Genomic DNA, 21,348 nt, shown 5'->3' with positions numbered 1-21,348 from the left:
TGTAGAAGAAATTATTCAATTGTATGATTTTTTTTATTTATTTTAATTTTACCTTTTGCCGGACGGGGATTCGAACAGCGGACCACACAGTTTGTAAGGATCAAAGAAGTAGCTGATCAATTGCCCAAGGAAAAATAAAATGTTAATTTTGTAATAACAAGCAACAACCACCAACTTAATTCAATATCGCTCCCTGTTAAATAGCGCTCCAAGCTACTAAACACATATATGTTTATAGGCTATTTCTAAATTAATATATGTTTGCATCCAAGCATATTATATTTAAAAACATTTTATGTCCCAAACATAATATGTTCTAACATATTAACATATATGTCCCAAACATGTTATGCTAGTTTATGAACATTATATGCTTGCACTCAAAAATATTGTGTTTAAAAATTTGTGTTCCAAACATATAATGTTTATAGCCAAACATATGAAAAACAGTCTTTTTCATCCGTGCACCCACCGTATTCTCCAGATCTGGCCCCCAGCGACTGTTTCTTGTTCTCAGACCTCAAAAGGTTGCTCGCAGGGAAAAAATTTGGTTGCAATGAAGAGGTTATCGCCGAAACTGAGTCCTATTTTGAGGCAAAACCGAAGGTGTACTACCAAAATGGTATCAAAAAAATTGAAGGTCGTTATAATCGTTGTATCGCTCTTGAAGGGAACTATGTTGAATAATAAAAACGAATTTTGAAAAAAAAAATGTGTTTTTCTTTGTTAGACCGGGGACATATCAGCCAACCTGTTACATAAAATCTTTATATTTATCGATAGAACGGTCCATATAATTTAAAGTTTGAAGATTATTTCATGCAAATGTTGACCGCAACTACGCCTCAAATAGATCGTCCGCTTAGTCTAATTTTGGCAAACTCTTCAATGCTTCAATGTTGTCTTCCAATGCGTCAATTGAACGTGCTTGTTTGTATCACCCAAAACAATATTTTTGTCTCCAATCACGAAATTAATGGTTCCAATTAATTTTTAATTGAAATGTAACATTTTTGTGATTGATTTTTGATTCAATTTAAAAACTTTGTTGAATCAATGAAATTTTTAATTGAATAATTTGTAAACTCAATTAAGATTTTAATTAGAAGAAATTTCGTGAAATTTTTGTTTGTGTAGACATGAGCTTTAACACAGCCCTACAAAACATGTTCTAAAGGCGGGAGATCGCACGATCTACACCCTCAAAAAAATTGCCCAAACATATTCTACTTCAAGCAGAATTTGTGCAAACAAAAAATTGTACTGTGCAAACATATTTTATGTTTAACCCAAAACATATTTTTTAAGGCTTATAGTCTGGTCAAGGTCATTTGATAAATGAGCTTGCATTCATCATAAAATATATGTCATAAAAAATATGTCTCTCAAGCTGAGTATCATTCAAATTTAATTTTCTCACTGTGTTACGTTGATGTCTTTTGTTATTTATCTCCATCGCAATCTTTATATTTTTTCTCTATTCTCTCATGCACCATCTGACATTTCTAAACATATACATATATGTTTATGTGAAAATTCCCAATTAATATATGTTTGCATACAGAGATATTATATATGTGATATCCCACCAAACATAATATTTTCTAACATATATGTCCCAAACATGTTATACTAATTTATTAACTCTACATTCTTGTACTTAAAAATAATGTTGTAAAGATTTGGTTCCAAACATATAATTTTTACACCGAAACATATGAGAAATAGTTGACCAATCAACCGGTCCCTAAGGAGAAATAAAACGTTCATCGAACTCGCCTCTCAAAAACTCCATTGGTGCGCGAGCAGTGTAATATGCGGCACCGTATTGTTGAAACCACATGTCATGCAAGTCATTCAAGCTCTTGCATTTTGGGCAAGCAAAGTTCAATATCATCTCACGGTAGCGCTCACCATTCACAGTTTCGTTATGATTCGTATCATATATGAAGGAATACTTTTTCTGGATGCCTTGGTAGATTTTACATTGCTTTTGGCAGATCTTCAATCCAAAATCTACAATTCGGTATATTTACGTACACATTGAGAAAAATATGAGCTTAATCGCTGAACAAAAATTTGCAGTAAAAATTGCGCGATGAACACACATTTTGATGTTAATTTAATTCAATAATTTGTATGGGTTGTTGGTTGGTAGGATCATTCATGGTTAAATTATAGACCAAACTGAAGATGATTGACAGTGATATGATCATTTCTTTGATTGAAGCAGTTTCAAAGTAAAAAATAATTAGAACATTTAAAAATTTAATGGAAATTATACACATTTGTGGATGTTTATTGTTTTGATCAAAAAACTAATTGAACCAACTAATAATATTTTTCAAATTAGTAATGCGGGATTGACAACAACATGACGTGGTTCAGAATATACACTAAAAAAAAAAAGTTTACTTGGATCCAAAGATTTTGACCTTCCCTTAAGGATTTTCGTATTGATTCCGAGTCAAAGATGCGGCTTCTTTAAAATTTTTTAGCGACCTATCTGGCTTTAAATCTAGGACCAATAAAATTAAAATTAGGATACAGATCTCATTTATCAGATTGTCATTCTCTTTTCGCGGTTTATTAATAAAGGTACTCACGTACAAACAAATGCCAGTTTAAAAATCTAAATCACAACGGATACTTCAAAGTAAAAAATGTTTTCTTAATTCCAAGAAAACTTTTAACCAAAGAGGCTAAATCCTCAAAATAAGTCTTAGTCTATATTTGAAGCGTTTTTTATCTTAATTTATAAAGATTCAATATTTCAGTTAATTTAAAGATAATTTCTTTAAATCAAAAACGTGTTTCTTTACTTTAAGGAAAATTAGCCTTAGTTCAAAGACAATGGACTTTAACGGAGGGACGCAAATTTACAAAATCTGTATCCTAAATTTAATGAAACAAAGATTATAAACTTTATTTTAATTAAAATTTCATTATTTTAAAGAAATTTGTCCTTAATATTTTGTAAATTTTGCATCCTAAATTTTAGGCTGCGTAATCTTTAATATCACGTAAATATATTCACGTCATAACCTCATTCCATAGCTTTTCCATGTTCCACGTTCAAAAATAATAGTCTTGAATCGTGCTTGAGGTGATCATATACCTTCTCTGCGTGTGTAAAAACTTTCAAGCCATACCTCGTACATTGAAAATAGTCAATAAATGTTTCGGTTTGTTTTCATTTACATCTGCCTATTGTTTTTCTGTTTTTTGTTTATTTGTTAGGTCAGATACGTTTTCATTGCATAACCATCAAGTACGAATAGATCTTTTTTTTTATAAATTCGTTGACATGAAAGACAACGTGTATGTAAATATCTAAGGGATTTCAGCTGTGTTCACATAAAAAAAAAAACTTTTGAATGAAATGTTGATTGTCAGTAGTCTCGTCTAGTAGAATTATAAAAGATTTTTATCGAGCTGATAGCGGAACAGCGGTCTAAACAAAAAGCCTCAAACACAAACAAACGAAGGAAAAGCGTCATTCTAAACGACGCGTACACGCAAACTGTTGACACACTTATGACTTCCTTTACACGATGAATGGAACATTTGATTTCTATGTCAGTTGTCATTGTGACACAAGTCAAAGGTAGCTAATTAAAATGCATCTGCTAATGGAAACGGATGTACTTTTTATACCCTTTCTATACGGATGTATAATAACTTTGATCTGCCAAAATATGTGCCTACCACAAATATTGATTTTAGACCCCATAAAATATATATACCGATCGACTCAGAATCACCTCCTGAGTCGATCTAGCGCTTGGTGTCCGTCCGTCTGTCCATGTATTTGTTGTTCACAGGATTCCGGTCGCAATTTTTAACCGAACTGAAATTTGGTGCAGAGTGTTTTTTTGGTATAAGGACGAACGCTATTGAATTTGGAAGAAATTTCTGCGCAGACCGAACACCAACAAGTTTTTCAGCGGTGGATTATCCCAACTCAGTAATGCTGAGGGTTTCAAAACTTCTGTAAGTGGTTTCACTACAATGTGGAACGCCGTTCGGGCTCGGCTATTAAAAGGAGGTCCCTTGTCATTGAGCTTAACATGGAATCGGGCAGCACTCAGTGATAAGAGAGAAGTTCACCAATGTGGTATCACAATGGACTGAATAGCCTAGGTTATGTTAGGCTATTCAGTGAGCAGAGCTCTGTTAATTAGTTAACAGAGCTTCATAAAGGAGATAACCGAGCACTGTAACGAGTTAACAGAGGTATTTTCTGCCCTAACCAATGATAGATTTATTTTTGATCACCAGGAAAAATATTAAATGGTCCTCCTGACCAATTTACTTTATCTAAAATTAAACCACCCACTTGCGGCTTTATCATTCACAGCTACATTCACACATACAGTATGTCAAGAAAGTCTTTTGACATTGCCAAATATTTCAAATTCCAGAAATGATTGAAATATTAAATATTTTATTTTTTTGCAGCAATGCTGTGTACGTATGTATACTTTGCAAAATACATAATAAAATATTTTTTTAAATTTCATTATATTTAATTTTGGAACAAAACATAATTTTTAACCTATTGTCAAAACACTTTCTTGACATACTGTGTGTCTCAAAATTTTGCAGAAAATTGAGTTTTTCGGCACAATTTTTTGAGAGGATGGGACTCACGTGCCCATTGTGGCCAAATGGACCATTGTCCCACTATGACCCATGCCCCATATGAAAGAGCTTGAAGAGGTCTATCGATATTAGAAAGAACTTTTTAGATCCGCCGGTCAGTTTTGGAGAAAAATAAAATTCTTTAATAAATTCTGGACAGGATGCCTCCAGTGGCCATTTTGGCCAACTGACCCATTGTCCCACTATTACCCATACACCATATGAAAGAGCTTGGAGAGATCTATGGATATTTCATAGAATTTTTTATATCCGCCGGTCAGTTTTGGAGAAAAATAAAATTCTTTATAAAATTCTGGACAGGATGCCTCCAGTGGCCATTGTGGCCAAATGAACCATTGCCCCACTATGATGTGCGTGAAGATAAATTCCGAATTTAATTAGTACAGACACAAACCATTTTTTTTGCAGAGCTCTGTTAATTAGTTAACAGAGCTTCATAAAGGAGCTAACAGAGCACTGTAAGGAGTTAACAGAGGTATTTTCTGCCCTAACCAATGACAGATTTATTTTTTGATCACCAGGAAAAATATTAAATGGTCTTCCTGACCAATTTACTTTATCTAAAACTAAACCACCCACTTGTGGCATTGTCACTCACAGCTACATCCACACATATGTCTAAAAATTTTGCAGAAAATTGAGTTTTTAGGCAAATTTTTTTGGGAGGATGGGACTCCAGTGGCCATTGTGTCCAAATGGACAATTGTCCCACTATGACCCATACACCATATGAAAGAGCATGAAGAGCTCTATCGATATTTGAAAGAATTTTGTAGATCCGCCGGTCAGTTTTGGAGAAAAATCAATTTCCTTGTAAAATTCTGGACAGGATGCCTCCAGTGGCCATTGTGGCCAAATGGACAATTGTCCCACTATGACCCATACACCATATGAAAGAGCATGAAGAGCTCTATCGATATTTGAAAGAATTTTGTAGATCCGCCGGTCAGTTTTGGAGAAAAATCAATTTCCTTGTAAAATTCTGGACAGGATGCCTCCAGTGGCCATTGTGGCCAAATGGACAATTGTCCCACTATGACCCATACACCATATGAAAGAGCATGAAGAGCTCTATCGATATTTGATAGAATTTTTTAGATCCGCCGGTCAGTTTTGGAGAAAAATCAATTTCCTTGTAAAATTCTGGACAGGATGCCTCCAGTGGCCATTGTGGCCAAATGGACAATTGTCCCACTATAACCCATACACCATATGAAAGAGCATGAAGAGCTCTATCGATATTTGATAGAATTTTTTAGATCCGCCGGTCAGTTTTGGAGAAAAATAAAATTCTTTATAAAATTCTGGACAGGATGCCTCCAGTGGCCATTGTGGCCAAATGGACAATTGTCCCACTATAACCCATACACCATATGAAAGAGCATGAACAGCTCTATCGATATATGATAGAATTTTTTAGATCCGCCGGTCAGTTTTGGAGAAAAATAAAATTCTTTATAAAATTCTGGACAGGATGCCTCCAGTGGCCTTTGTGGCCAAATGGACAATTGTCCCACTATGACCCATACACCATATGAAAGAGCATGAAGAGCTCTATCGATATTTGATAGAATTTTTTAGATCCGCCGGTCAGTTTTGGAGAAAAATAAAATTCTTTATAAAATTCTGGACAGGATGCCTCCAGTGGCCATTGTGGCCAAATGGACAATTGTCCCACTATAACCCATACACCATATGAAAGAGCATGAAGAGCTCTATCGATATTTGATAGAATTTTTTAGATCCGCCGGTCAGTTTTGGAGAAAAATAAAATTCTTTATAAAATTCTGGACAGGATGCCTCCAGTGGCCTTTGTGGCCAAATGGACAATTGTCCCACTATGACCCATACACCATATGAAAGAGCATAGAGAGCTCTATCGATATTTGATAGAATTTTTTAGATCCGCCGGTCAGTTTTGGAGAAAAATAAAATTCTTTATAAAATTCTGGACAGGATGCCTCCAGTGGCCTTTGTGGCCAAATGGACAATTGTCCCACTATGACCCATACACCATATGAAAGAGCATGAAGAGCTCTATCGATATTTGATAGAATTTTTTAGATCCGCCGGTCAGTTTTGGAGAAAAATAAAATTCTTTATAAAATTCTGGACAGGATGCCTCCAGTGGCCTTTGTGGCCAAATGGACAATTGTCCCACTATGACCCATACACCATATGAAAGAGCATAGAGAGCTCTATCGATATTTGATAGAATTTTTTAGATCCGCCGGTCAGTTTTGGAGAAAAATAAAATTCTTTATAAAATTCTGGACAGGATGCCTCCAGTGGCCTTTGTGGCTAAATGGACAATTGTCCCACTATGACCCATACACCATATGAAAGACCAAAACTGACCGGCGGATCTAAAAAATTCTATCAAATATCGATAGAGCTCTTCATGCTCTTTCATATGGTGTATGGGTCATAGTGGGACAATTGTCCATTTGGCCACAATGGCCACTGGAGGCATCCTGTCCAGAATTTTACAAGGAAATTGATTTTTCTCCAAAACTGACCGGCGGATCTAAAAAATTCTATCAAATATCGATAGAGCTCTCTATGCTCTTTCATATGGTGTATGGGTCATAGTGGGACAATTGTCCATTTGGCCACAAAGGCCACTGGAGGCATCCTGTCCAGAATTTTATAAAGAATTTTATTTTTCTCCAAAACTGACCGGCGGATCTAAAAAATTCTATCATATATCGATAGAGCTGTTCATGCTCTTTCATATGGTGTATGGGTTATAGTGGGACAATTGTCCATTTGGCCACAATGGCCACTGGAGGCATCCTGTCCAGAATTTTATAAAGAATTTTATTTTTCTCCAAAACTGACCGGCGGATCTAAAAAATTCTATCAAATATCGATAGAGCTCTTCATGCTCTTTCATATGGTGTATGGGTTATAGTGGGACAATTGTCCATTTGGCCACAATGGCCACTGGAGTCCCATCCTCCCAAAAAATTTTGCCTAAAAACTCAATTTTCTGCAAAATTTTTAGACATATGTGTGGATGTAGCTGTGAGTGACAATGCCACAAGTGGGTGGTTTAGTTTTAGATAAAGTAAATTGGTCAGGAAGACCATTTAATATTTTTCCTGGTGATCAAAAAATAAATCTGTCATTGGTTAGGACAGAAAATATCTCTGTTAACTCTTTACAGTGCTCTGTTAGCTCCTTTATGAAGCTCTGTTAACTAATTAACAGAGCTCTGCAAAAAAAATGGTTTGTGTCTGTACTAATTAAATTCGGAATTTATCTTCACGCACATCCACTATGACCCATACACCATATGAAGGAGCTTGAAGAGCTCTATCGATATTAGAAAGAATTTTTTACATCCGCCGGTCAGTTTTGGAGAAAAATAAAATTCTTTATAATATTCTGGAGAGGATGCCTCCAGTGGCCATTGTGGCCAAATGACATTTGACGGATGTGATATGGTATCGAATTTAGATCTACAAGGTGGTGCAGGGTATAATATAGTCGGCCCCGCCCGACTTTAGACTTTCCTTACTTGCTGATTCTATATTTAAAACCATATAGGTCGCTAAAAAATTTCCTTTTTTTATTAAAAAAAATCATTTTTGGCACGGAATCAATACCAAAATCCTTAAGGAAAGGTCAAAATCTTTGGATTCTTTGGATGGGGAATTAACCAAAGCAAATCCCAGTGATAGATAATAGTCAGGACAAAAATATAAAATCAAAAGTCCCATGTACTGTATTTTAAATTAATTGACACAATTAACCAAACTAGAAGCATGAAATCAATTAGGTTCATGATTAAAAATTTTTAAAATCTTAATTAATTTTTTAAATAAAACTCCGACTAAGTCAATTTTTAAAATAAACTTTTAAATAAATAATTTTTTAAATAAAACTCCGACTAAGTCAATTAAAAATTATGTTTTTTTTTTAATTTTTAATTAAAAATTTCTTTGAAACAATCAATAATCTAAACAAAATAAAAACACTACGTCACATATGAAAGACACTGAAAATAGTTACGTCTTAAATTAAACGAATTAATTGAATTATGCAATCAAATTCAATTAATCTTTTAATTGAATCAATTAATAAATTAATTGAAATTTGTTAATGAAATCAATTATTTTTTTAATCAAGTATTTTTTATGCTCAATTAAAACTTTGAATCGTAGTTGAAGACATTTCAATTAAAAAAATAATTGGAACAATTAATTTCGTGATTGAATAAGAAAACAATTTTCTATGTATTTGAAACAAAAAAGTTAAAATTACCCATTAAAAATGTAAAAAAGCGTTTTATAAAAATTTGAATTAACTGAACTTCTTGTATATGCAAGGTACGTCATTTCCTGTATAATTGGACAGTTGATGTCACCACTCTTTCGATCCGTCCCGAATACGTGAAATAAGATTAAGCTACGAATTGGAGGCCATGTTTTAATTTGTTTTGTGGTGAAGTAGACTTTGCACTTGGCAGCTCGAGTTAGCTGATTTGCTTCAAGTCCAATCGGTAAACAAAGGGCAGATACATCGAAAGATTTCTCTTCGTGATTTTTACGAAAAATTGTTCATTACCACAATTCTTCGTAAATTCTCCATTAAAGCAATTGATTTTGATTTCATGATTAATGTTGAAGTAATTAGTTTTCAATTAATTTTCTAATCGACTGTATCTTTAATTAATTTTTGTAATTTGTGATTGAAGTCATTTCAATCAAAAAAAAAGGAATTGAACAAATTAATTTCGTGATTGAGTCGTACACATTTCTTATCAAATTCCTTCTAGAGATACTCATATTGGATAATACTTACTTTGGATCTTGGATGCGTATGGAAACATCATCTGTGGAACGTTGTTTTGAACGCATAGGCGTCGATATCACTGTGGACCCGTACACACGTATAGCCTCATCAGTCTCCTCTTCGAAGGCGTCATGGATGGAAAAACGTTTCTCTTTACCCTGACGGCCAACGGAGAAATTACCGTTGCTATTATGCATTGTGTACGGGTTGGATGGTTGAAGAAGAGGTTGCGATGTGGGAGAAATCAATTATACGTTGCGTTGAGATATTGTGTGCGTGCGACGTCGGCGATGTTCGTTTTTATTTGCTGCTTTTTGGAATTGCGTGACTGCGACCGTGGTGTGAGTAGATATGGTGATTGAGTATTTTACAATGAATGGCTTGGATTTCTTGTTTCGTTTATTTTCTTTTGTTTCTGGTAGTTGTTGTTTTTATTTGTTCTTGTTGTTGCTGCTGTTAAGAATACAACACAAAACAAAGAAGAAACCAAAACAGAAAACTGACAGCACTCCTACCAGCTATCTTTCACCAATAATAACAACAACCACATCAGCAGTTTCACCACTATCGCACCAAACCAACTACAGCCACACACACACATTCATTTACCCACAGAAATTGTTTAATGTTTTTGGGGTTTTTGTTTTTTTTGCTTTTCTTTCGTTTATTTCTTTTCATACATTTTTTGTTGTTGTTTTCTTTATTTTGATTTATACTTGTTTTGTGTTTGGCTTTTATTCCTTTTTGTTTTACGATAACTTTGTTTTTAAAAAAAATTTCAATTGCACCACAGAAAATTTAGTTTAGATTTTTTTATTTCCTCTGGCTTGTGATAATTTCTCTCACTTTTATTGTTTACACACCGTATTGTGAAAATCTATTTTCATTTGTTTGGCAAATGAAATGATTTGTAGATAGATGTAAACCAAATACAGGCGAGATCTAATTTTTACACATGACAAAATTTCTATTTCATAATAACACGTACGATTACTTTTCTTTAGATTTTCTAAGTTAACTTCATTTTTAAAACAATCTGCCAGAATATTCACGCTTCCATTAACATTGACAAAGTAAGAAGACAAGAAAGAAATCTCTTCAAATCTTTATACCTATTAGGCGTAGTTTTGATTCTGCGCCTTTTTTCTACGATATTTATCTCAGAAGACACTCTATAATTATTTATTCTTCAAAACAATCGAGTCGTATATTCCACTGTTTGCAGAATTTAGATATTCTTCTTAGCAAAATTATTTATTTCTTGGTACTTTGCAAACATAAATATGTATTTTATTCACTTCACTTCAAATGAATGCAGCAGCATAATAGTAATAAAAGTAGTCGAATCACTCTCAATTACAAGAACAACAATTTTCTTTAACACAAACGCAGCACAATACCGACAACCCGTTGTTTATATGATGGCAGCAACAATAACACTAATGTCAGAGAGTACTACTTGATTAACACAGCACAATTTCTTTGTCGTAGATGACAGTGATGGAAAATATTAAACAAATGTACTATTTTTGGTACATCCGAATATAGTATAAGGCAGAATGGGAATATGTTCATTTTGTTCAAAATAATGAAGCAATTGCCCAATAAACACAGAATGGGCGTTTTTCAAATGCAACAACTTTTCAGTTCGAGGGAAAAGGTTGGGTTACATATCATGCGTTAATCCGTGCGTTGATGGAAACGTTTTATTTTGTTCAGTTTGAAGCACTCTACCAAAACTTTTGCTTTCAAAGAGAAAATGCAACTCTTCAATCAACTGACGCACACATGGTATGTAACTCAACTTTAAATATAATTTTCAACATAAATTCAACTTGACTTGAAACAGCTCATCTTCAATACATTTTCAAATTGTTTGCGAATTACTCCCAATTTGCCAAAATGTTGACGAAATCATTGAAAAGGCGTTGAAGATAATATGAGAACACTTAGACAAAACACTACCCTAATATACAACGAAAAAAACATGTGGATTTCAATACTTATTTGTGCAACGAAGTTCGTGGTCAATTGTTTTTTATTTATTTTTTAATTTTTTCTTCAGAAAGTAATACTCTTTTTTGGAGTTTTATTTTTTTCTTCGGAAAATAAAACTCTTTGCAGGAGAGAGGAGAACGCAGGTCGCTCAGTTCCAATTTAAAACAGAGAATGCTCTTTCCACGCAGGAACACACTGTACAGTTTTTGCCAATATATACAAATACTGATAATTTACTTTTATTGCTTCCCAGAACCCAAAAAGAGGTTTACCAATCGACAAGGGTCTTGGCGAAAAGTTATCGATTTTATAGAAAGCTTTTTTTCTTTCTCATTATCAGTTTATTCACTTACTTGTTCCCTGTCAACATTTAGGGTGTTCAAAAATTGACCCAAAAGCGATGTATTTGATTGCGATGTATCGCAAACATCCGGCCGATAATCGCATTGGCTATTATTTATCTGCAAAGAGAAAAACAAGTAAATAGCATTTATAGAAAAAGAATTATTAAATATGTTAACAGCTTAGTTGATTCTCAAACTGCAAAATCCGAATCAGCACTTCTTTAAGATGTGTTCGAGCACACATTAATTGTAATGGCTCTTTCGTTATGATGCACTGAAGACGCGGGAAATCAACAATAATTGATTGGTATGCAAAATTCTAGCGTGGTGAAGTGGGCACGGAGGACGGTGAACGCAGTGGACGCCCGAAAGAGGTGTTTACCTACGAAAACATCAAAAACATCCACAAAGTGATTTTGAATGACCGTAAACTGAAGTTGATCGAGATAGTAGGGGCCTTAAAGATATCAAAGGAACGTGTTGGTCATATCATTCATCAATATCTGGATATGCGGAAGCTCTGTGCAAAATGGGTGCCGCGCAAGCTCACAACGTGTTGATGATTCTGAGCGGTGTTTGCAGCTGTTAACTCGTAATACACCCGAGTTTTTCCGTCGATATGTGAAAGCGGATGAAACATGGCTCCATCACTACACTCCTGAGTCCAATCGACAGTCGGCTGAGTGGACAGCGATCGTTGAACCGTCTCTGAAGCGTGGAAAGACTCAAAAGTCCGCTGGGAAAGTAATAACATCTGTTTTTTGGGATGCGCATGGAATAATTTTTATCGATTATCTTGAGAAGGGAAAAACCATCAACAGTGACTATTATATGGCGTTATTGGAGCGTTTGAAGGAATCGCGAGAAATCGCGGTAAAACGGCCCCATATGAAGAAGAAAAAAAGTGTTCTTCCACCAAAACAACGCACCGTGCCACAAGTCATTGAGAACGATGGCAAAAATTCATGAATTGGGCTTCGAATTGCTTCCCCACCCACCGTATTCTCCAGATCTGGCCACAGCGACTTTTTCTTGTTCTCAGACCTCAAAAGGATGCTCGCAGGGAAAAAATTTGGCTGCATGAAGAGGTGATAGCCGAAACTTAGGCCTATTTTGAGGCAAAACCGAAGGAGTACTACCAAAATGGTATCAAAAAATTGGAAGGTCGTTATAATCGTTGTATCGCTCTTGAAGGGAACTATGTTGAATAATAAAAACTAATTTGGACAAAAAAGTGTGTTTTTCTTTGTTAGACCGGGGACTTATCAGCTAACCTGTTACGCTGTACGAAAGTGGTTTTGTGGCATTTTGGCACATTCCCGGCGAAGATGATTTTAGTATTAGTGCCAACCTTACTCTTAGTATTAGCGAGGAACCTCCCCGCCATTACTATCGACGGCGCTTGAATTCTGATGGCCAATTGAATGTGTAAATTTTCAGCTGTAAATCCATTTACAAACTGCTCAACTTGGAATGCTTCTCGTCGGACAGAACCAAATTCTGTAACTATGTTAGACACTTTTGTGCAAGCAAAGCAACTCCTTGGCTTTTTCCAATCTAATGAGCTATTGGCTATTACTACAAACTCATTTTACAATAGGTGTTGCATCCGTTCTTTAGAATGCTAGGGGATAAAGCATTCGCACAAAAATTGGATTTCGTAACAGGGCGCTTTCCAGACATTCCAGTAAAATTGGTTCATAAAGTCATACAGAAATAATCAACCTAAGCGTGTTTCAAGAGCACAATGTTACTTTTCACGGAGAACATGTTGTATTGTTGAGCAAAAATATTATTTTCTTTGCAAACATAATATCTTGTCGAAATCAGATACATAATTCCCCAGTAAATAATATGGTTGGGACAAGCATGTCACAAGATCTCCGTGAAAAAGTAACATTATGCTCTTGGAACATGTAGACAAGGTTCCCATACAAGTCAACCCAATCTGATCCATGACATCTTGATCGTCTCGAAGGCTTAGTTTTCATCCGGTCTGCTATAAATTTGGCTCAATAATTATGTAGTTACGTATGTCAAAGATGTATACAATGAAAACCAGAGGTTAGTTTTTTTTAATAAATTAATTTAGAAATATAAAATTATTTGCAATCAATTCCTAGGATGTTTTCCTTTCATTATTTGGCAAGACTTGATCAAAATATAATCGTCTTCATAAATATATTTGTACTTTTAATTTAGTGCTGTGGTGGAAAACACGAACTTAGTACTCACCTTAAATTATGAACGACATATATGTGATATATATCTTTATTTCTGACGAATTCCTCTAAACAATTCAAATTCCTTTAAACGATTTTAATATTCTTGAAACACTATGTTAAGGTACTATTTCGTGCCAGTTGCATAACTCATCACTGATTAGAGATTTCGTAATTTTTTCAGGGTAAAAGCATATAAAATCAAATGTTTGACGTTGTTCTCTCGTAATCAAACTACTGGGCCGGTATCTGTTATCAATTCACGCCGGTTATAATGACGACCATTAATATTAAACCTAGAAGATGGATAGAGCAAATAATAGCTGAACATACCGAAAAATACGAATGAAATTCAATGTATCCCTTGCTTTCTAACTACATTAGTTATTAATTTATTTAAGATTTAAAGTTACTCCCAGTCAAAAAGAAGGAGATTGTCTTGGCCCATCAGTTGGTGTAAAACGCCATTTATGCGCTTTACAGACTATCAGTTATTCCGGACGGAATGTCGGTGTTTGTAAAGAATCTTACAGTGTGGCGGATCGATACGACGTGTCGGCGATGACTAAATAATCGGCAAATGTGTTATCGATCCCATAAACATGCAGCAGAATCGATTATGCCTTCGGACTTAACTTATAAAGTGCACAAAATATGAGATATATTCGACACGAGCACTGTCGTCCGGAATAACTGATAGACTGTAAAGCGCATTACAAAGCATCTGACCGTAATGACAATGAGCCGTCACTTTGTGTCTTTCAATTATCGACGTAACTCACGATCTAACCGGCTTAGTTCTCTGCTCAAATGAGGTTGAGATAGAGAAATTAAATGTTTTCAACGAAGTAAACAACAAAATGAAATGTTAGTTCTCAACTTTCTCCACGAATAGGGAATAAAACGAAAATAAAGAATAAAAATAGGTTTGTTCGTGAAAATTAGCGATTGGAAATATCCAGTAGAAATTTACATAAGCGAATTTTACAATTTTTGATTAAATTATTAGAAATGTACGTGAAGTTCATTAAAATGGTTTTTTTTATTATTATTTATTATTATTATATTAAAAACTTTACAATAATGTTAAGGCCTCAGCGCCTTACGGCATTTTTGAAGCAAGTTAGCAAAATTGTTAATTGGTTGATCATTTTTTGTTTTGCACTATTTAAATAATATGGGATCAAATTTAAACATTAACATTAGACATAATTTTAATTAATTTAAGATGCATTAAATTACAAGTAAATTACTTATTCACAAGGATTTTATCACAAAATTAACTCATCGCATCTTCATTGCTTTAAAACGCTTAAAGCATGTCTAGTTTTTAAATTGACTATAAGGATAAAATCCCGCAATTTATCCCGAATACCGGGATTTTTTATTTTGAATCCCTGGATTTTTCGGTATCCCGAAAAAATAATTCCAATTTGTTAAAATTGTGGATTTTTATGATTATTTATGAATAAATTTGAGTCTTCACTCAGTATAAACGGCCCTCAGATTTCATACCCGCCAAATTGAGTTAATAAACATTTATGGTACACCTTGAGTAAGAATTTATTATACATGAGGTACACTGAACAGCACAATTTCATCAAAAATAGAATTAAACGATAAGGTCCTTTGAATAATGAGTTCATGTGAAATTGAATTCGTGCCACATAAAATAAAAAACAATGATAAAAGGTCCGTCGAAAATATTACAAAATCGCATTTATATGATAAAAATTTGGATGCCTTGATATTTTTACTTAAATCGAAGTACAAAAGGATTCCCTGCCAACATTTTTTAAATTTGGGGGCGCTTCTGAGAATCCCCACTACGTGGAAAACAGTCATATACGATATCCAAAACTCCTCGGAAAAGCGCCGTCACTATTGAGAAGTTGTACCACGCCAAGTTACTACAAAAAAGTATCGCATGAGTGCATTTATTAGGTGCCCTTCTGGATACATTTAGAATGACGCCAATAAGAGCCTCTTCAAACAATCAGACAAAGTGCATTTTAAGATAGTTGTAAAAGAATCATTGTGGTCAAGTAAAACACTGTCTGGAAAAATATTTGATAAACTTTCACTTTATTCCATTTGGAAAGTCAAAAATTGTTCACCAATATACCTTTCAAAATTTTAAGCGAAATAACTATGTTTTCAACACTTTATTATCGTTTTTATTTAAATAAATTATAAGAAGCTAGGAAGCTAGTTGCGCTTGGTGTTTCACAAAATATAAAATGGCTCTTGTAACAATAGTGATGGCAAAATACTTTCATGCAAATAGTGATGGCAAAATACTATCACAGTTGTCGATTGTTGCAGTGTCACTTACGAGTCTGTGGTAGCGATGAGGATGAAATGGAACTTTGAAATGCTGACAGGATTATCACAAGTATATGAAAATACTCATAATCTAACCTAATCTTTAAAATGTTTTGCTGAGTAAGAGGCGAAATGAAATGGCTTTTTATTTTTTTGTCATAATATTTCTGTTTTTCTTTTCTCAACAATGTTGAGTTGGACTATTGCGCTTTCAAGATTATCAATAATTCCGGAGGACAGTGCTCGTGTCGAACATATCCCATATATTGTGCACATTATCAGTTAAGTCCGGGAGCCACCGTGGTGCAATGGTTAGCATGCCCGCCTTGCATACACAAGGTCGTGGGTTCGATTCCTGGTACGACCGAACACCAAAAAGTTTTTTAGCGGTGGATTATCCCACCTCAGTAATACTGGTGACATTTTTGAGGGTTTCAAAACTTCTCTAAGTGGTTTCTCTGCAATGTGGAACGCCGTTCGGACTCGGCTATAAAAAGGAGGTCCCTTGTCATTGAGCTTAACATGGAATCGGGCAGCACTCAGTGATAAGAGAGAAGTTCACCAATGTGGTATCACAATGGACTGAATAGTCTAAGTGAGCCTGATACATCGGGCTGCCACATAACCTAACCTAACCTAACCTAACCTATCAGTTAAGTCCGAAGGCATAATCGATACTGCTGCATGTTTATGGGATCGATAACACATTTACCGATTATTTAGTCATCGCCGACAAGTCGTATCGATCCGACACACTGTAAGATTCTTTACAAACACCGACATTCCGTCCGGATTAACTGATAGTCTGTAAAGCGCATGAGTGTTCGTTAAGTATGATATCAATTTAAAATTTCCTTTTAATTTACTCTTATGCTCTTTTGTTTTTTTTGCTAATAAACTTGAATTACACTAAATTGGTTTAATGTTATACAATTTTTGGTGCTGTAGATTGTTATTACTTAAAATACTTAAAGAATCACGAAAATTTCGGGATTCAAAAAAAAAAAAATCCCGGGATTCTATATTTTGAAATCCCGAATCCCGGGATTTTTAAAAATCGATCCCGAATAACAGTCCTAGTATCGTACATATGCATACTAGGGCTGTCATTCGGGATCGATTTTTAAAAATCCCGGGATTTGGGATTTTTAAGAATCGATCTACGAAATGATCTACGAAACTACTAATTCTGTTTGCATCATACCATGAGAATAAACGGCCGTAAGATCGGCCAGGCCGAATCTTATGTACCCTCCACCATGGATTGCATACACTGTTAGAAAAATATGTTTTACATATATTCCGATATAAACAAAATGTGTTTCGGGCACAATTTTTAAACACAATATATTTAAGTGCAAACATGTAATGTTCCTAAACTAACACAAAATGTTTGTGACACATATGTTAATATGTTAGAATATATTATGTTTGGGGCATGAATGTTTCATAAAAATAATATGTGTGAATGTAAACATATATAAATTTACAAATTTCGAGTAAACATATATATGTTGTGATACTTTATTCATAGAGCGACAGAGAGAGTTAGTATAGAGAAAGAAATAGAGATGGAAAACGGGCGGGTGGGTTGTTACGTTGAAAGATATCAACATAACGCAGCGAGAGAATGAAATGAGAGCAATTTCTGTGAAACCGCTTGTATGTTGTTTCGGAAACCTTATCATGAAGGCCAAAAATTTAATATGCTTAAGTCTAAATATTATTTAATTTGAATATTAGAATGAGTATTCGGAATAAAGAGAGTAGACATTCGGAACCAAGAAAATAGACATTTGAAAAAAAACAGCATATTTGTATTACAGAAAAAGATGCGAAGAACTCAAAAATTTCGTGGAAGTGAAAATTATTTGAGGGAATGAGCACAATCTTCTTTGAGGAATTCTTCCAAGCATATACTATTTTTGGACTCAAAATGCTTCCAGACATATAATATGCTCACATAAAACAAACATATTAATGTTTCGGCAGTATCCAATAATATATGTGCTTCCTGCAAAATATGTTTGGAATATATGTTAGAGAAGCGATTTTTTTTGAGGGTGTAGAAACTTGTACTAATGACTGTCATCCACAATCGAATTAATTGGGTTCCAGTAACACTTGCCGATGGCAAGGTATCTTAAAACTTCTTAACACCGTCTTCTCAATTGTAAATAAGTCCATACGGTTATATATTAAACAAAAAAAGGCCGATTAACTACACTGTTAGAAAAATATGTTTTTCATATGTTCCGATATAAACAAAATGTGTTTCGGGCACGATTTTAAACCACAATATATTTAAGTGCGAACATGTAATTTTCCTAAACTAACACTAAATGTTTGGGACATCTATGTTAATATGTTAGAATATATTATGTTTGGGGCATGAATGTTTCATAAAAATCATATGTGTGAATACAAACATATATAAATTTACAAATTTCAACTAAACATACATATGTTGTGATATTTTATTCAAAGCGACAGAGAGAGAGTATAGAGAGAAATAGAGATGGAAACCGGGAGAGTTGACGAAAGATATCAATATAACACAGCAAAAGAGTCAAAAGAGAACAATTTCGTTTATATCAAGCACTGTTACTGACTATAAATCTTTAATAACGCACATTTCGATGTTTCATTTAAAAACATTAATATAGTATAAATATAAATGTGTAAATTAAAAAAAAAAACAAAAAAAAAAATGGTCGGTCGGAGCAGGGATTGAACCCACGACCCTTCGCATGCAAGGCAGACATGCTAACCACTGCTCCACGTGGCAAACAAATGTATGTTTCTGTTAAATATTGTTATGTTTGCATGGGCTCGTGGGCGCTGCAAACTATGCTATATAAATGTAACTTAAAACGATAATTATCTACTGGTGACTATAACAGCTACGTAGCCCAGTGGATAGTGTGTTGGCTTACAAACTGTATGGTCCTCGGTTCGATTCTCCGTGCAGGCGAAAGGTAAAATTTAAAAAATTTATAAAAGTGAATAATTTCTTCAACATTATTTGTATTACAGAGAAAGGTGCCAATAACTAAAAAATTTCGTGGAAGTGAAAATTACGAGTATGTTAGGGAATGAGCACAATCGTGTTTGGGAAAAATTCTTCCAAGCATATAATATTTTTGGCTCAAAATGCTTCCAAACATATAATATGTTCACATAAAACAAACATATTAATGTTTCGGCAGTATGCAATAATATATGTGCTTCCTGCAAAATATGTTTGGAACATATGTTAAAGAAGCGATTTTTTTTGAGGGTGTACGGCCTTTTATTTCTATAGATATAAAATTTTGACAAAATTTTCTATAGAAATAAAATATTTACAAAATTTTGTATAGTAATCAAATTTTGACAAAATTTTCTATAGTAATAAAATTTTGGAAGATTATTTTTGATGATCGGCTATATAAAGGGTGATTTGTTAAGAGCTTGATAACTTTTTTTCTAAAAAAAACGCATAAAATTTGCAAAATCTCATCGGTTCTTTATTTGAAACGTTAGATTGGTCCATGACATTTACTTTTTGAAGATAATTTCATTTAAATGTTGACCGCGGCTGCGTCTTAGGTGGTCCATTCGGAAAGTCCAATTTTGGGCAACTTTTTCGAGCATTTCGGCCGGAATAGCCCGAATTTCTTCGGAAATGTTGTCTTCCAAAGCTGGAATAGTTGCTGGCTTAATTCTGTAGACTTTAGACTTGACGTAGCCCCACAAAAAATAGTCTAAAGGCGTCAAATCGCATGATCTTGGTGGCCAACTTACCGGTCCATTTCTTGAGATGAATTGTTCTCCGAAGTTTTCCCTCAAAATGGCCATAGAATCGCGAGCTGTGTGGCATGTAGCGCCATCTTGTTGAAACCACATGTCAACCAAGTTCAGTTCTTCCATTTTTGGCAACAAAAAGTTTGTTAGCATCGAACGATAGCGATCGCCATTCACCGTAACGTTGCGTCCAACAGCATCTTTGAAAAAATACGGTCCAATGATTCCACCAGCGTACAAACCACACCAAACAGTGCATTTTTCGGGATGCATGGGCAGTTCTTGAACGGCTTCTGGTTGCTCTTCACTCCAAATGCGGCAATTTTGCTTATTTACGTAGCCATTCAACCAGAAATGAGCCTCATTGCTGAACAAAATTTGTCGATAAAAAAGCGGATTTTCTGCCAACTTTTCTAGGGCCCATTCACTGAAAATTCGACGTTGTGGCAGATCGTTCGGCTTCAGTTCTTGCACGAGCTGTATTTTATACGGTTTTACACCAAGATCTTTGCGTAAAATCTTCCATGTGGTCGAATAACACAAACCCAATTGCTGCGAACGGCGACGAATCGACATTTCACGGTCTTCAGCAACACTCTCAGAAACAGACGCAATATTCTCTTCTGTACGCACTGTACGCATTCGTGTGGTTGGTTTAATGTCCAATAAAGTAAACTGAGTGCGAAACTTGGTCACAATCGCATTAATTGTTTGCTCACTTGGTCGATTATGTAGACCATAAATCGGACGTAAAGCGCGAAACACATTTCGAACCGAACACTGATTTTGGTAATAAAATTCAATGATTTGCAAGCGTTGCTCGTTAGTAAGTCTATTCACGATGAAATGTCAAAGCATACTGAGCATCTTTCTCTTTGACACCATGTCTGAAATCCCACGTGATCTGTCAAATACTAATGCATGAAAATCCTAACCTCAAAAGAATCACCCTTTATAACTGTACAACGATACGGACCAATTTTGGTATGGTTGTTAGTCATATACTAGCGCAATGTACCAAATTTCACCACGTACCAAATTTCAAACGGATCGGAAAGAATGTTTCTCCTCCAAGAGCTCCGAAGGTCAAATCTGGGGGTCGGTTTAAATGGGTGTTATATATAATTAAGACCGGTATGGACCAAATTTTGCATGGTTGTTAGAGACCATATACTAACACCACGTACCAAATTTCAACCGGATCGGGT

General features: G+C 34.7%; 2 protein-coding genes across 8 annotated transcripts in view; both read right to left on the bottom strand.

Moving 5' to 3' along the window:
- The window catches only part of LOC142237293 (uncharacterized), a 99,749-nt gene extending 88,842 nt beyond the window's left edge, over positions 1-10,907 (bottom strand). Inside the window, exons 1-2 of one of the 6 annotated variants that reach the window (XM_075308695.1) lie at positions 10,769-10,907; positions 9,475-9,918 (exon numbers count right to left, since the gene is read on the bottom strand). In XM_075308695.1, the coding sequence (XP_075164810.1) occupies positions 9,475-9,662 (188 nt within the window). In that variant the 5' untranslated portion in view covers positions 9,663-9,918; positions 10,769-10,907. The other 5 variants (XM_075308696.1, XM_075308697.1, XM_075308694.1 and 2 more) reach the window with 5 other exon arrangements.
- A 900-nt stretch (positions 10,908-11,807) lies between these two features.
- Positions 11,808-21,348, bottom strand: part of LOC142234417 (G-protein coupled receptor Mth2-like) — a 33,029-nt gene continuing 23,488 nt past the window's right edge. The window contains exons 7-8 of one of the 2 annotated variants that reach the window (XM_075305542.1): positions 14,043-14,325; positions 11,817-11,924 (exon numbers count right to left, since the gene is read on the bottom strand). In XM_075305542.1, coding sequence (XP_075161657.1) covers positions 14,259-14,325 — 67 coding nt within the window. In that variant the 3' untranslated portion in view covers positions 11,817-11,924; positions 14,043-14,258. Of the gene's footprint in view, positions 11,925-14,042; positions 14,326-21,348 lie in introns of both variants that reach the window. The other variant, XM_075305543.1, reaches the window with a different exon arrangement.

This window comes from Haematobia irritans, chromosome 4 (assembly GCF_050003625.1).
Source record: "Haematobia irritans isolate KBUSLIRL chromosome 4, ASM5000362v1, whole genome shotgun sequence".
Lineage (NCBI taxonomy): Eukaryota > Metazoa > Arthropoda > Insecta > Diptera > Muscidae > Haematobia > Haematobia irritans.
This window is presented reverse-complemented; position numbering and strand designations above follow the sequence as displayed.